This window comes from Ranitomeya variabilis, chromosome 1 (genome assembly GCF_051348905.1).
Source record: "Ranitomeya variabilis isolate aRanVar5 chromosome 1, aRanVar5.hap1, whole genome shotgun sequence".
In the NCBI taxonomy this organism is placed as follows: Eukaryota; Metazoa; Chordata; class Amphibia; order Anura; family Dendrobatidae; genus Ranitomeya; species Ranitomeya variabilis.
Window position 1 is genome coordinate 108018010 of NC_135232.1, and position 12635 is coordinate 108030644.

General features: G+C 42.7%; 1 protein-coding gene across 1 annotated transcript in view; it reads left to right on the forward strand.

Moving 5' to 3' along the window:
* POC5 (POC5 centriolar protein) overlaps positions 1-12635 on the forward strand; it is an 82898-nt gene that overhangs the window by 10602 nt on the left and 59661 nt on the right. Inside the window, exons 3-4 of the mRNA XM_077287347.1 lie at positions 7400-7544; positions 11860-11955. Of these exons, the coding sequence (XP_077143462.1) occupies positions 7400-7544; positions 11860-11955 (241 nt within the window). The remainder of the gene's footprint in view (positions 1-7399; positions 7545-11859; positions 11956-12635) is intronic.

Genomic DNA, 12635 nt, shown 5'->3' on the forward strand with positions numbered 1-12635 from the left:
CACATTATCGCGTTTTTCCCGCTATTTAATGCATTGGGAAGCTCCGGAAAAAAACGCGAAAAAAAATGCATGCGGATTTCTTGCAAAAAATGTCCTGTTTTGCTCAGGAAATTTCTGCAAGAAATCCTGAACGTGTGCACATAGCCTTAGGCTCATGAGGTTATTAGGTCAGGTCGGGAGACCCGCGGTCAGGCCAGAAATCGTTGTCTGTGATGAATATACCTAATGTATTGCTCTTCCTACAGGTATGGGATGCTTTCATTGTATGAAGGGCACAATACCCTGTGTAGATTGGGGCAGTGTCAGCTGAGGATGGGGAATTAATAGAGCTTTATTGTACTTCTGGAGGCTTAGAAGAGACATGATAGTATACACATCACTCGCAGATAAAGGAATGGATGTGTCTCCCATACGTTTCCCTGGTCTCTCAAGGAGGAGACTCTAACTCTTCTCTTTCTGATGATGCTAACAATAAATCACGCACCCGACCATACTACCGTAATTCTGCAATCATTTGCCTAACAGCTACAGTACAGACCAAAAGTTTGGACACACCTTCTCATTTAAAGATTTTTCTGTATTTTCATGACTATGAAATTGTACATTCACACTGAAGGCATCAAAACTATGAATTAACACATGTGGAATTATATACTTAACAAAAAAGTGTGAAACAACTGAAATTATGTCTTATATTCTAGGTTCTTCAAAGTAGCCACCTTTTGCTTTGATGACTGCTTTGCACACGCTTGGCATTCTCTTGATGAGCTTCAAGAGGTAGTCACTGGGAATGGTTTTCACTTCACAGGTATGCCCTGTCAGGTTTAACCCCTTCATGACCCAGCCTATTTTGACCTTAATGACCTGGCCATTTTTTGCAATTCTGACCAGTGTCCCTGTATGAGGTAATAACTCAGGAACGCTTCAACGGATCCTAGCGATTCTGAAATTGTTTTTTCGTGACATATTGGGCTTCATGTTTGTAGTAAATTTAGGTCAATAATTTTTGTGTTTATTTGTGAAAAAATCGGAAATTTGGCGAAAATTTTGAAAATTTAGCAATTTTAAAATTTAGAATTTTTATTCTGTTAAACCAGAGAGTTATGTGACACAAAATAGTTAATAAATAACATTACCCACATGTCTACTTTACATCAGCACAATTTTGGAAACAAAATTTTTTTTTGCTAGAAAGTTATAAGGGTTAAAATTTCACTGCGTCACAGGTCAGATTGCCACAGGTTTTCATGACGCATACGCTGCGTCAAAGGTCAGGAAGGGGTTAATAAGTGGGATTTCTTGCTTTATAAATGGTGTTGGGACCATCAGTTGTGTTGTGCAGAGGTGTGGTGGATACACAGCTGATAGTCCTACTGAATAGACTGTTAGAAATTGTACTATGGCAAGAAAAAAGCAGCTAAGGCCGGTTTCACATTTGCGGTTGTATTTGTGCCGCAATTTTCCGCATGCGTTGTGTTTTCCTATCTTTAACATTAGGGACGCAGGTGTCTGCGATTGGTTGCGTTTTGCCACGTTTGACGTTTCGTCGTCTGCGGCTTGGCGCAGTAAACGCTACATGTAGTAATTTTAGAGGTGTCAATTTGCCGCCTAGAAATGTATGCGATTGTTAGCGCTAGGAATGCGGCAAAAAAATGCATTGCTGTCTATGGGAACGCATGCGTACACATGTCTTTGCGTACACATGCGTTTGATGCGCTTTCGTACTTCGGACTGCGCATGTCCAGGAACTGATTTAGACATGCCCATTAAAGACACACCCTCCTGGAAATATCAAACGCATGCGCATAAAAAGCGCAAACATATGTAAAAACGCATGCAAACGCTGCTTTTTTTTTTACCATCATGTGTAAGCTGATGCGGGTAAAAACTGCTGCGTTATCAGACGTTTGCATGCGTTTTTGCGGTTTCGGACAATACGCTGCGGACTTAACCGCAAATGTGAAACTAGCGTAAGTAAAGGAAAACGAGTGGCCATCATTACTTTAAGAAATGAAGGTCAGTCAGTCCGAAAAATTGGGAAAACTTTGAAAGTGTCCCCAAGTGCAGTGGCAAAAACCATCAAGCGCTACAAAGAAACTGGCTCACATGAGGACCGCCCCAGGAAAGAAAGACCAAGAGTCACCTCTGCTTCTGAGGATAAGTTTATCCGAGTCACCAGCCTCAGAAATCGCAGGTTAACAGCAGCTCAGATTAGAGACCAGGTCAATGCCACACAGAGTTCTAGCAGCAGACACACCCCTCCAACACCTGTTAAGAGGAGACTTTGTGCAGCAGGCCTTCATGGTAAAATAGCTGCTAGGAAGCCACTGCTAAGGACAGGCAACAAGCAGAAGAGACTTGTTTGGGCTAAAGAACACAAGGAATGGACATTAGACCAGTGGAAATCTGTGCTTTGGTCTGATGAGTCCAAATTTGAGATCTTTGGTTCCAACCACCGTGTCTTTGTGCGACGCAGAAAAGGTGAACGGATGGACTCTACATGCCTGGTTCCCACCGTGAAGCATGGAGAAGGAGGAGGTGTGGGGGTGCTTTGCTGGTGACACTGTTGGGGATTTATTCAAAACTGAAGACATACTGAACCAGCATGGCTACCACAGCATCTTGCAGCGGCATGCTATTCCATCCGGTTTGCGTTTAGTTGGACCATCATTTATTTTTCAACAGGACAATGGCCCCAAACACACCTCCAGGCTGTGTAACGGCTATTTAACCAAGAAGGAGAATGATTGGGTGCTGCGCCAGATGACCTGGCCTCCACAGTCACCAGACCTGAACCCAATCGAGATGGTTTGGGGTGAGCTGGACCGCAGAGTGAAGGCAAAAGGGCCAACAAGTGCTGGGAACTCCTTCAAGATTGTTGGAAGACCATTCCCGGTGACTACCTCTTGAAGCTCATTAAGAGAATGCCAAGAGTGTGCAAAGCAGTCATCAAAGCAAAAGGTGGCTACTTTGAAGAACCTAGAATATAAGACATAATTTCAGTTTCACAGTTTTTTGTTAAGTATATAATTCCACATGTGTTAATTCATAGTTGTGATGCCTTCAGTGTGAATGTACAATTTTCATAGTCATGAAAATAAAAGAAAAATCTTTAAATGAGAAGGTGTGTCCAAACTTTTGGTCTGTACTGTATCTCTTCTGGCTTTGGCGTAAAAGAGTGCTCCTTTGTTCTCTATGAGAGAACCGCTGCCAGATTCGTTTGGCAGTGGTTTATCTCCGTGAGAACAAAAGGATCAAATGTTTGAATTCAATAGGCCAGATACTTCTGTTCCCCCAATAGATGACGTCAAGAGGCCCCACATACACTGTAAGCCAATCCTGCTGATTTTGGTGGTTTGGATGGCTTTCGTCTGATGTGCATGGCCTTAAAGGAAGCCTCTCACGTGGAAAAAAACGCTAATAACCTGCAGATATGGCGTTAATCTGCAGTTTTATAGCTTTTTAAACCTAACTGGCGCCCACACTGAGAGCCCTGCTGCCAGAAGGAAATTAACTTTATTCCTCCCAGCAGTATTGAGGTTTCAGTCAAAGTAACCATGCCCCTGACACTGACTGACAGCTGGCCCTAATGCTAAGCGAGCTGTCAGTCAGTGCAGGTGGCGCGGTTACAGCCCCCACACTCTATGCACATAGCAGTAACTACGGTAAACCGGTGCCACCCCCTCCGTCATTTCATTTCGGCAGCGGGGCTCTAAGTGTGGGTGTCGGGCAGCTTCAGGATGCCATTAAGGCTACGTTCACATTTGCGTTGTGCGGCGCAGCGTCGGCGACGCAACGCACAACGCATGCACAACGCAGCGTTTTGTGACGCATGCGTTCATTTTTTGCATGATTTTTGGCGCAGAAAAAACTGCATCATGCAGCGTCCTCTGCGCCCTGACAGTTGCGCCAAAATGACGTATGCGTCGCAAGACAATGCATGTCCATGCGCCCCCCATGTTAAATATAGGGGTTCATGACGCATGTGTCGCTGCGGCTGCGCCCGACGCTGCGCCGCTCAACGCTAATGTGAACGTAGCCTAACCTGCAGAGTAACCCCATATATGCAGGTTAATAGAATTTGTTTTCATGTGACAGGTCCCCTTTACCACAAGGCGGAAGGGATCTCTATCCAATATGGAAGCTGCTCCATCTGCAGGATCATTTTTTTTCTTCATGCACGAAACACTTTTTTTTTTTTTTTTCAGCAAAAGCTTAAAAAAAAATACATAGATCTGAAATCAATGCTGAAAATTTCTGAAATTTATAATATAGTAAAGACGTTCACTAGTGTATCTCGGCCTTCTCGGAGCCTTGTACTGTCATCTGTACTCACACCTGCTCCTACACAGACCTTTACAGATTGTGTGACGCAAATGTTTACTGTGACATAAGTCGTGTGTTAACACTGCACATCCTGACCGTTTACTTTTAGATAGTTGGCTTTGGGTCAGGCCTAGAGCCACAAACTTAAAGGGAATCTGTCACCAGTTTTTTTTTTATTATTATTTATTTGTACAGCACCATTGATTCCATGGTGCTGTACACGAGAAGGGGTTACATACAAATTACAGATATCACGTAGGCTGTGCACCCTCGTTGCGCTTTTTTAAGCATTTCCGCTGCAGAAACGCTTAAAAAACGCTAACAAAACGCATCCCATTAATTTGAATTGCATTCTGCAATTGCTGTGCCCATGCTGCGTATTTTTCCACAGCGGAATTGCATAGCGGTAAAATACGCAGCATGTTCATTATTTTGCGGAATCGTGGCCATAGACTTGGATTGGAACGCTTGAAATCCGCAAATATTAAAAATGTTTGCGGATTTCAAGCGCATTTGCTGCGGTTTTGTAAATCAAAACCGCAGCAAATAGGAAGTGACATCATGGGCATCCCATCATGCCATCCCATGAGCATCCCATAATCCAGGAAGACGAGAATCTCAGATCATTCCCGTCTTCCTGGATGATGGCTGGTATGATCTATGTCTGTGTGTGTGTGTGTGTGTGTGTTGTATTAGCGGTGTATGTGTGTAAAACTAGACATGGGCCGATGAGACTACTACTCCCATCGGCCTGTGTCTATTCCCCTTTAGTGGCAGCAGGATGAGCTCGATGGGAGCCGTATTTCCCACTGAACTGTTCCTGCTGTAAAAAAAAACACTGTTTTTTTCCCCAACTTTATTTGTGCTAAAAACCGCTTAGAAAAAATTCATCAAAGTCTACATGCTTTTTCCTTGGCAAGGATGTGCGGTTTTGATGAGGAAAAAGCTGCTTCTGTTCTGCAACGTGGGCACATAGCCTTACAGTAAGCAAACTAGCAATTACAGACTGATACAGAGGGGAGAGGACCCTGCCCTTGCGGGCTTACATTCTACAGCAGGGGTGGGGAATCTTCTTCCTTTTTTTTTTTTTTTTTTTAGCAAGGGCCATTTGGATATTTATTCCATCCTTTGGGGGCCGTACAAACTCCGCCCACGAAGTCCATCCTGATTCTGGCACTGCTTTCAGGATGTAATCTTTCATTGCATGCCCTTCAGTGGTCAGTAGTGAGCTCTGCATGTGTATGCTAACAGAGCAAGAAGAAACTAATGAGCTGGTTGTAATCAAAATATTCCTCCCTGCCCCAGAATGCGGTCCCTGAGAATCTGATCGGGGGCCTGATAAAAGGTCATCAAGGGCTGTAAATGGCCCTGGGGCCTGAGGTTCCCCACCCCTGTTCTACAGGATGGTGGGGAAGGAGACAATAGGTTGAGGGTTGCAGGAGCTCCGGTGTTGGTGAGGCGGCAGCTCTGATAGTGGTGAGGAGGCAGCGGGGTCAGTGCAGGCTGTAGGCTTTCTTGAAGAGATGGGTTTTTAGGTTCCGTCTGAAGGATACTAATGTGGTTGATTGTTGGATGTGTTGGGGCAAAGAATTCCATAGGATGGGGGATATTCGGGAGAAGTCTTGTAGGCGGTTGGGTGAGGAGTTTTTGCCACCTCATTTGAGAGCAGCATAATGTAGGGACAGAAACCCTGATTCCAGCCATGTCACTTAGTTTACTGGGTGCAGCAGTTGTGATATACTCTGTTTTCCCTGCTGTAGATGTAGCAAAGCTCAGAAAGCTGCCCATCCCCTGATTAGCAGATCTCTGTGAATGTTGTATATTGACTAATCAGTGCTGGGGACATAGTTGGACCAGGAGACATGTGGGAGGTAGTCTCATAGTGACAATCTCCTGCTGATAAAACACTATTGAAATCACATTACACAGCCTAGTAAGTGATATATTACTGAAATCAGGGTCTCGGCTGCTTTTTGCTTCATCTGATGGTAGCATGGGCCTGTAGATTCCTTTGAAATGGTATTCATTTTTGAAACATTACATTTTCATGTAAAATTGCATAAAGGTGCGCATCAGCCCACTACTTTCAGAAAATATGTGTCAGTATGGCAGTACAATGTGATATTTATTCATTTTTTATTTTATAATACAGCATTTTGTTTTGTTTATTTCAAAAGCATGAAATTTGTGTAGCAGAAAAGGGGGTTAAAGGGAACCTGTCGCATCATTTCAGGCATCAAAACTGTCCCTAGTGCGTTGTTAGTGGCGCAGTGTGCATCACCAACATGTTTTTTTCATATAAAGCCGCTGTAATGATGTCCAAAAAGCACTTTATATACTTATATGATACCTGCTCATTTAGTCATGGGGATGTGCTTCATTTTCTGTTCAGTCACTGCCCACTCAATTTGATTGATTTCCCTAGTTGCACCGATGTCGCTGGAATCCCGCGCTTTCGCAGTGTTGATCCAGGAGCTGCGCATGCGCCGTGATGCACGTCTCCCCGCTCAGCACTGCACAAGCGCGGCTCCAATCGCCACACTGCGAAAGCGCTGGATTCCAGTGACGTTGGTGCAACCAGGGAAATCAATCAAATTGAGTGTGACTGAACAGAAAATGAAGTGCACCCCGATGACTGAACGAGCAGGTACCATATAACTGTATAAAGTGCTTTTTTGACATCAATACAGCGCAGTTGTTAATGAAGAAAACTTGTTAGCGATGCACATCACTAAGAACGCACTGGGGACAGTTTTGATGCCTGAAATGACGTGACCGGTTCCCTTTAATGCTTTCACTTTATAGGATTTATCTTGAGGAGCCCTGTCATTTGCAACGAGAGGCTATGATGAGATGTGTGTTTCTGCTTGTCATGGTTTTTTTTTTTTTCTTCATCTTTTCTTGTTAGGAGACGCCATACTTTACTTGTCTATATACTTTCAATGTGAACGTGCTCTTGAAGGAAGGGAGAGCCCTTTTTTTCTGCAGATCCGGCTGTCCTAGAAATGACATCCATCTCCTGGTTTCATTACATGGTTAAGCAGCTCCTATTGTTCCGACTCTTTTGTGACAGGATGAATATGAGGAGCTTCTTCGCTATGCGGTGGTAACTCCTAAGTTTGGACCTCATTTCCTCAGGGAGCATCAACTGACTGCTGAACAAACCACAAGTGACAGGTTCTCAAGTCCCAGGGAAGCCGTGCAAGAGAAACTTCCAGGTAATATCACAGGCGCGTATACAGCTATATGGACACACTGCTGGAAATGTTACATGTCCATATTATACTCGTGAATATGATAGATGGCAACAGAATCTGTGTTCTGTTTTTTGTTTTTTATTATTTTTTATTAAAATAACAGTTTAAACCTTTCAAAGATCATTAAGACTGAAAAATTGTGATCTAATTCTTCCTTATCCTTACCAGTAGCCAATTCAGGGCTGTGGAGTCGGTAAGCCACAGTTGCGACTCCGACTCCTGGATTTTATCAGGTTCCGACTCCGACTCTGACTCCTTCATAAATGGCCAATTCGTAACAATAAATTTACTGTTGTAAATTATTACCATCGTGCTTATTCAGTTTCTCACCATCATATAAGTAATCAGACCACTTAGAGCAAAAACTATATTTATTAGAATATAGCAAATAACTTTTATAAACTTTTATAAACTCTTGTAAGTAAATATGCAATAAACACTGTTATGCAGTTAATAAGAAGAAATCTATAAATTTGTCCTCAGAAAAAGTATTGCCTCTGTCAGATCCTCCTTCATGGATGCCCTCAAATCTGATCTAATTATTTTGAGAGCAGAGAACAACCTCTCTACATTAACTTGGGTTGGTGGCAAAGCAGTAACCACTCGGGCAACATCTCTGACAATGTCAGGATACAGAGGAATCGCTTGTTGCACTGTTATTTTTGATGAACGGTCAAATTTCTCAATTTCTTTTAGTGCACATGAAAAATTCTGCTGAAATGTACTGGCTGTGTTCTTTGATGGGGATGACTCTTCTTCTATGCGGGAACGCTTTGCACGGTCCTTGTGATCCAAATATTTTTCGAAATTAAATTCTTCATCAGTTGATGAGGGTGAAGATGTGGCAGGAAGACCAAATTCTTCTTGTTCCTCCTGACTGTTCTGCAACCCTTTCATCCTTACTGCTATTTCAAACAGGGCTTCTTCTCCTTTAGTTAGCTGTTGATCATCTAGAAGAATCCGATGCATTGGGTCTACATAAACAGCTGCCAAAAGAATGTTATTTTGTAATAGTAGCTCCTCTCTCCGTTTCATTGATGTAGCAATGCCACTTGCAATTAACCCTCCTCTTTGGGACAGGCGAAACATCAGGTTCTTCCACTCCTTTAAGAAAATACCTGGAGTTAAGTCCTCTGCTTGTAATTTTTTAGTCACTGTAAATGGGTGCTCTAGCAATTTTTCCAACTCAGTCACCTGATTCCACTGACTTTCATTTAGCGTCAGTTGAGGGTTAGCCATGTCTACAAGAAAGGTTTTCAGTTCAACCAAGCGCTGAATCATTAAGTAAGTACTGCCCCATTGTGTGGCTTGATCAATAATTGCCCCTTTTCCAGCACGTCTCTTCAAAATTGAGTCAACTTTAGGGGTTCTGGCAACAGTAGCCAAATTTCTCACCTTGCCAATCAGTGCAGCAGCATGTCCTTCTTGCAGACTGTCTCTTATAACCAGCTGTAGCGTATGCACAACACAGCGCATGTGATGAATGAAAGAAAGTATTGACACAGTTTCAACAAGATCATCTAAACTATCATGTTGCTGTTCATCTGAAGCAACTTCAGTTTGCTCCTCAGTTACAATACTGTGTTCCTCTATTTCAAACATTTCTGTGTCTGTGGACCCAGAATGTTCTTCTAGCTGCTGGTCACCATCATTACTCTCATTCATTAGCTTAATAGTACTTATCATATTTGAAGCATTGTCAGTTACGACAGAAAGAACTTGCTCTTTTTTAATAAGTTCATAGTCTTGCAGAACTTTTTCCACCAAGACCTGGAGAAACTCACTGGTGTGATGAGCTTTGGTGTCTTTTACTGCCAATGTCTTGGTAACTATTTCATTTTTGTCACAAACAAATCGGACATTGATGGCAAAATAGTTCACTCTGTGACTTGTGCAGGCATCCATTTTAAGAAACAGAAAGCGTCCCTTGAGAGTTTTTTTAAGTTCTTCCTTTTGTTTAAAAGCTTCTTCGATTACTAATTTTCTAATTCTCTCTCTCTCTCTCTCTCTCTCTCTCTCTCTCTCTCTCTCTCTCTCTCTCTCTCTCTCTCTCTCTCTCTCTCTCTCTCTCTCTCTCTCTCTCCAGAGAAACACCAAGCTTGCGGGCCATTTCCCCATTCAGACACATAAAAGCTGGTCGTGAAAATAATGAAATAGGCACACTATCCTTTACAACAAGCTCTATGATCTGTTTTTTAAATGTATCTACTGTCATTGTCACAGTAACTTTGTCACTGACAAAATATCTTGCAACTGATGGCTACAAAGTTCTCTGCTCCTTTGTTTGGCTGGAAGAGCTGAGCACTGGTTCATTGGTTTGGATGCAGTCTTTCTCATCCACTGCTTTCAGTACTTCTGGATGAAAGCGCTGTAAATGTCTCTTTAGATTAGAAGCTCTGGTAGGAGCATTTTTATCTTTGCCTGAATATGCACTGATCTTGGCTTCACAGCATTTGTTTTCATCTGGATCATTTGTCATACACTGACAGACATTATGTTTTCTATCTTGAGTGATGGTGAAATGTTCAAATACAGCTGACTTAATGTGACGCTTCTTTGACATTCTCAGGTTTTTAATTCTGCATTCACAATCCAAATGACAATTGTTTTTCCTAAAAAAAATTGTACAAAATTATTGCCAGGTCGTACAACTGATGTAGTGGTCAGTAATACTGTTATTCCTCATGTACTCACAGTTAACTGATGCAAAGTGTGTTGAAAGGATAATACTTCTTACAGACGCACACCTAGTAAACATCTAGTCTAGAGGAGGAGCTTTACTACTAAGAATTTGCAACACATTTTCACTTTCAGTTTCATACATTGTAAGTAGGGGGGTTGGGGCAGCATGAGGTTAACCAAGTATAAGATTAGATAAGGGCAGTGGAGAACAGTGACACACAAGAAGAAATGTCTCTATCTCCAGCAGAACTGCTTATCACTGTTGTTCATAGTTTGATAGAATATATATATTTGAGTAACATTTATAAAATTCATATGAAAGTTCAATTATGAAATATTAATACATTTTTTTTAAAGCTGGAGTCGGTACATTTCTACCGACTCCGACTCCATAGCCCTGGTAGCCATACACATGAATTAAAAGTCAGACTTATCCACGGGGTAAGTGACCTATTATATGTATTGGGGTCACATGATTTTGCTGTAACGGTCAATGGTGAGGGGAAGGAAGGATTGGGCATGTTGGATTTCACTATGTTCAATAGGTTGTTTCCAAATGTTTTTGGCAGTGGATAATTTCTCTTCCTATATTAAAATAAACGTCTGCTCTCAGCCAAACCTGACGTGCTTGTTTATAGTAGAGATGGAAAAAATCTCATAATCATTTCCTCTATGGCCAGATTTTGTATTGGCCAAGTCGAAAGGCACACAGCCGATTAACATTTGTAAACACAATGTGTTGTGATTCCATATCAACTGATACACATCTAACAAGATCCTATCGAGGCTGATCACTGGTTACCTCCAAGCCAGGGACAAAATTCCAAATTTGACTCAAGCCAATGAACATCTCAGTAGAAACATTTGTATACAGGCTATGATATTTTATCAGATAAAACATGGCTGCCTTCTTTCAAAAACCAAAACATGCCTGGTGTAAATATGAATGAAAATAGCCAGAGTAAGTTTGGACACGCCGGATCCTTAACTCACCCATCCACATATTAGACTTTCAACCAAACCCATCGATATCTGCAGATTTGGACAATGTTATTCTAATGTGTGGATCAACCCTCCTAAGCTGTCGATATGGTCATGTAGCTCATAGGAAGCTGAATAAAATGATACCTTGATATCTGCGATCAATATCTTATTCCAGAGAAATTAACGTTTTTTAATATGTAAATGAGCTATTCAGGATTATGGGCCGGACACTGATCTGAGACTCTGCCTCCAGGGATTATATTATATAAAAGAAGGCGTTACCTGTGTGGTGTGTGATGGCCGCTCTCTGCTCTCCTGATCTCACTGCAGAGCTGTGTGTGATTATACTGTACCTAACACATCTGCAGATTGCTCAGATGCAATAGGATATTTGTACAGGGTCATCTTCATGAGAAATCACCATTGATGTACAAGCTGCAATTAGTATTGGTTAAAATGAAACTATATTATACTACCATGATATACGCAATGCACTTGCCCTATAATGTTAAGATTTGGAGGGGATGAGTTCTCATTTTCAGTTTCTACAGCACTTTTTTTCTAATAAATTCTAAAGCTTGTCTTGTCTCTGCTTAATGTTTCTTTTTAGAGAGACCAGAATCTTCATTAGAAGATAATCCCAGAAGTTCAGAGAGAGAAAGTCCAAGGGAAAGTTCTCCTATTGAAATTGCTGAACATAATCCAGGTAGCTACAGTATGTAAGGAAATTAAGCGTTCCTATGCCTTCAGTGACTCTGAGTGGGGGCGTTCTTATGTGCTCAGCAGCTGTGAGCAGCGGTGTTCTTATGTGCTGAGCAGGGCGTGTTCCTATGCTCTCAGTACTGTGGACAGCGGTGTTCTTATGTGCTGAGCAGGGGGGTGTTCCTGTGTGCTCAGCGGCTCTGAGCGAGATGTTCCTGAGTGCTCAGCGGCTGTGAGCAGCGGCGTTTCTATGTGCTCATTGGCCCTCAGCATGGGGGCTTTCCTATGTGCTAAGCGGGGGGTGTTCCTGAGTGCCCAGCGGCTCTCAGCAGCGGCGTTTCTATGTGCTCATTGGCCCTCAGCATGGGGGCTTTCCTATGTGCTAAGCGGGGGGTGTTCCTGAGTGCCCAGCGGCTCTCAGCAGCAGCGTTTCTATGTGCTCAGCAGCCCTCAGCATGGGGGCTTTCCTATGTGCTAAGTGGGGGGTGATTCTGAGTGCTCAGCGGCTGTGAGCAGCGGTGTTTCTATGTGCTCAGCGGCCCTCTGCATGGGGGCTTTCCTATATGCTAAACGGGGGTGGGGGGGTGTTCCTGAGTGCTCAGTGGCTCTGAGCAGGGCGTTCCTATATAAATGGAATGCCCTGCTCAGAGCAGCTGAACTCACTGAGGGTCAATGTGACATCCG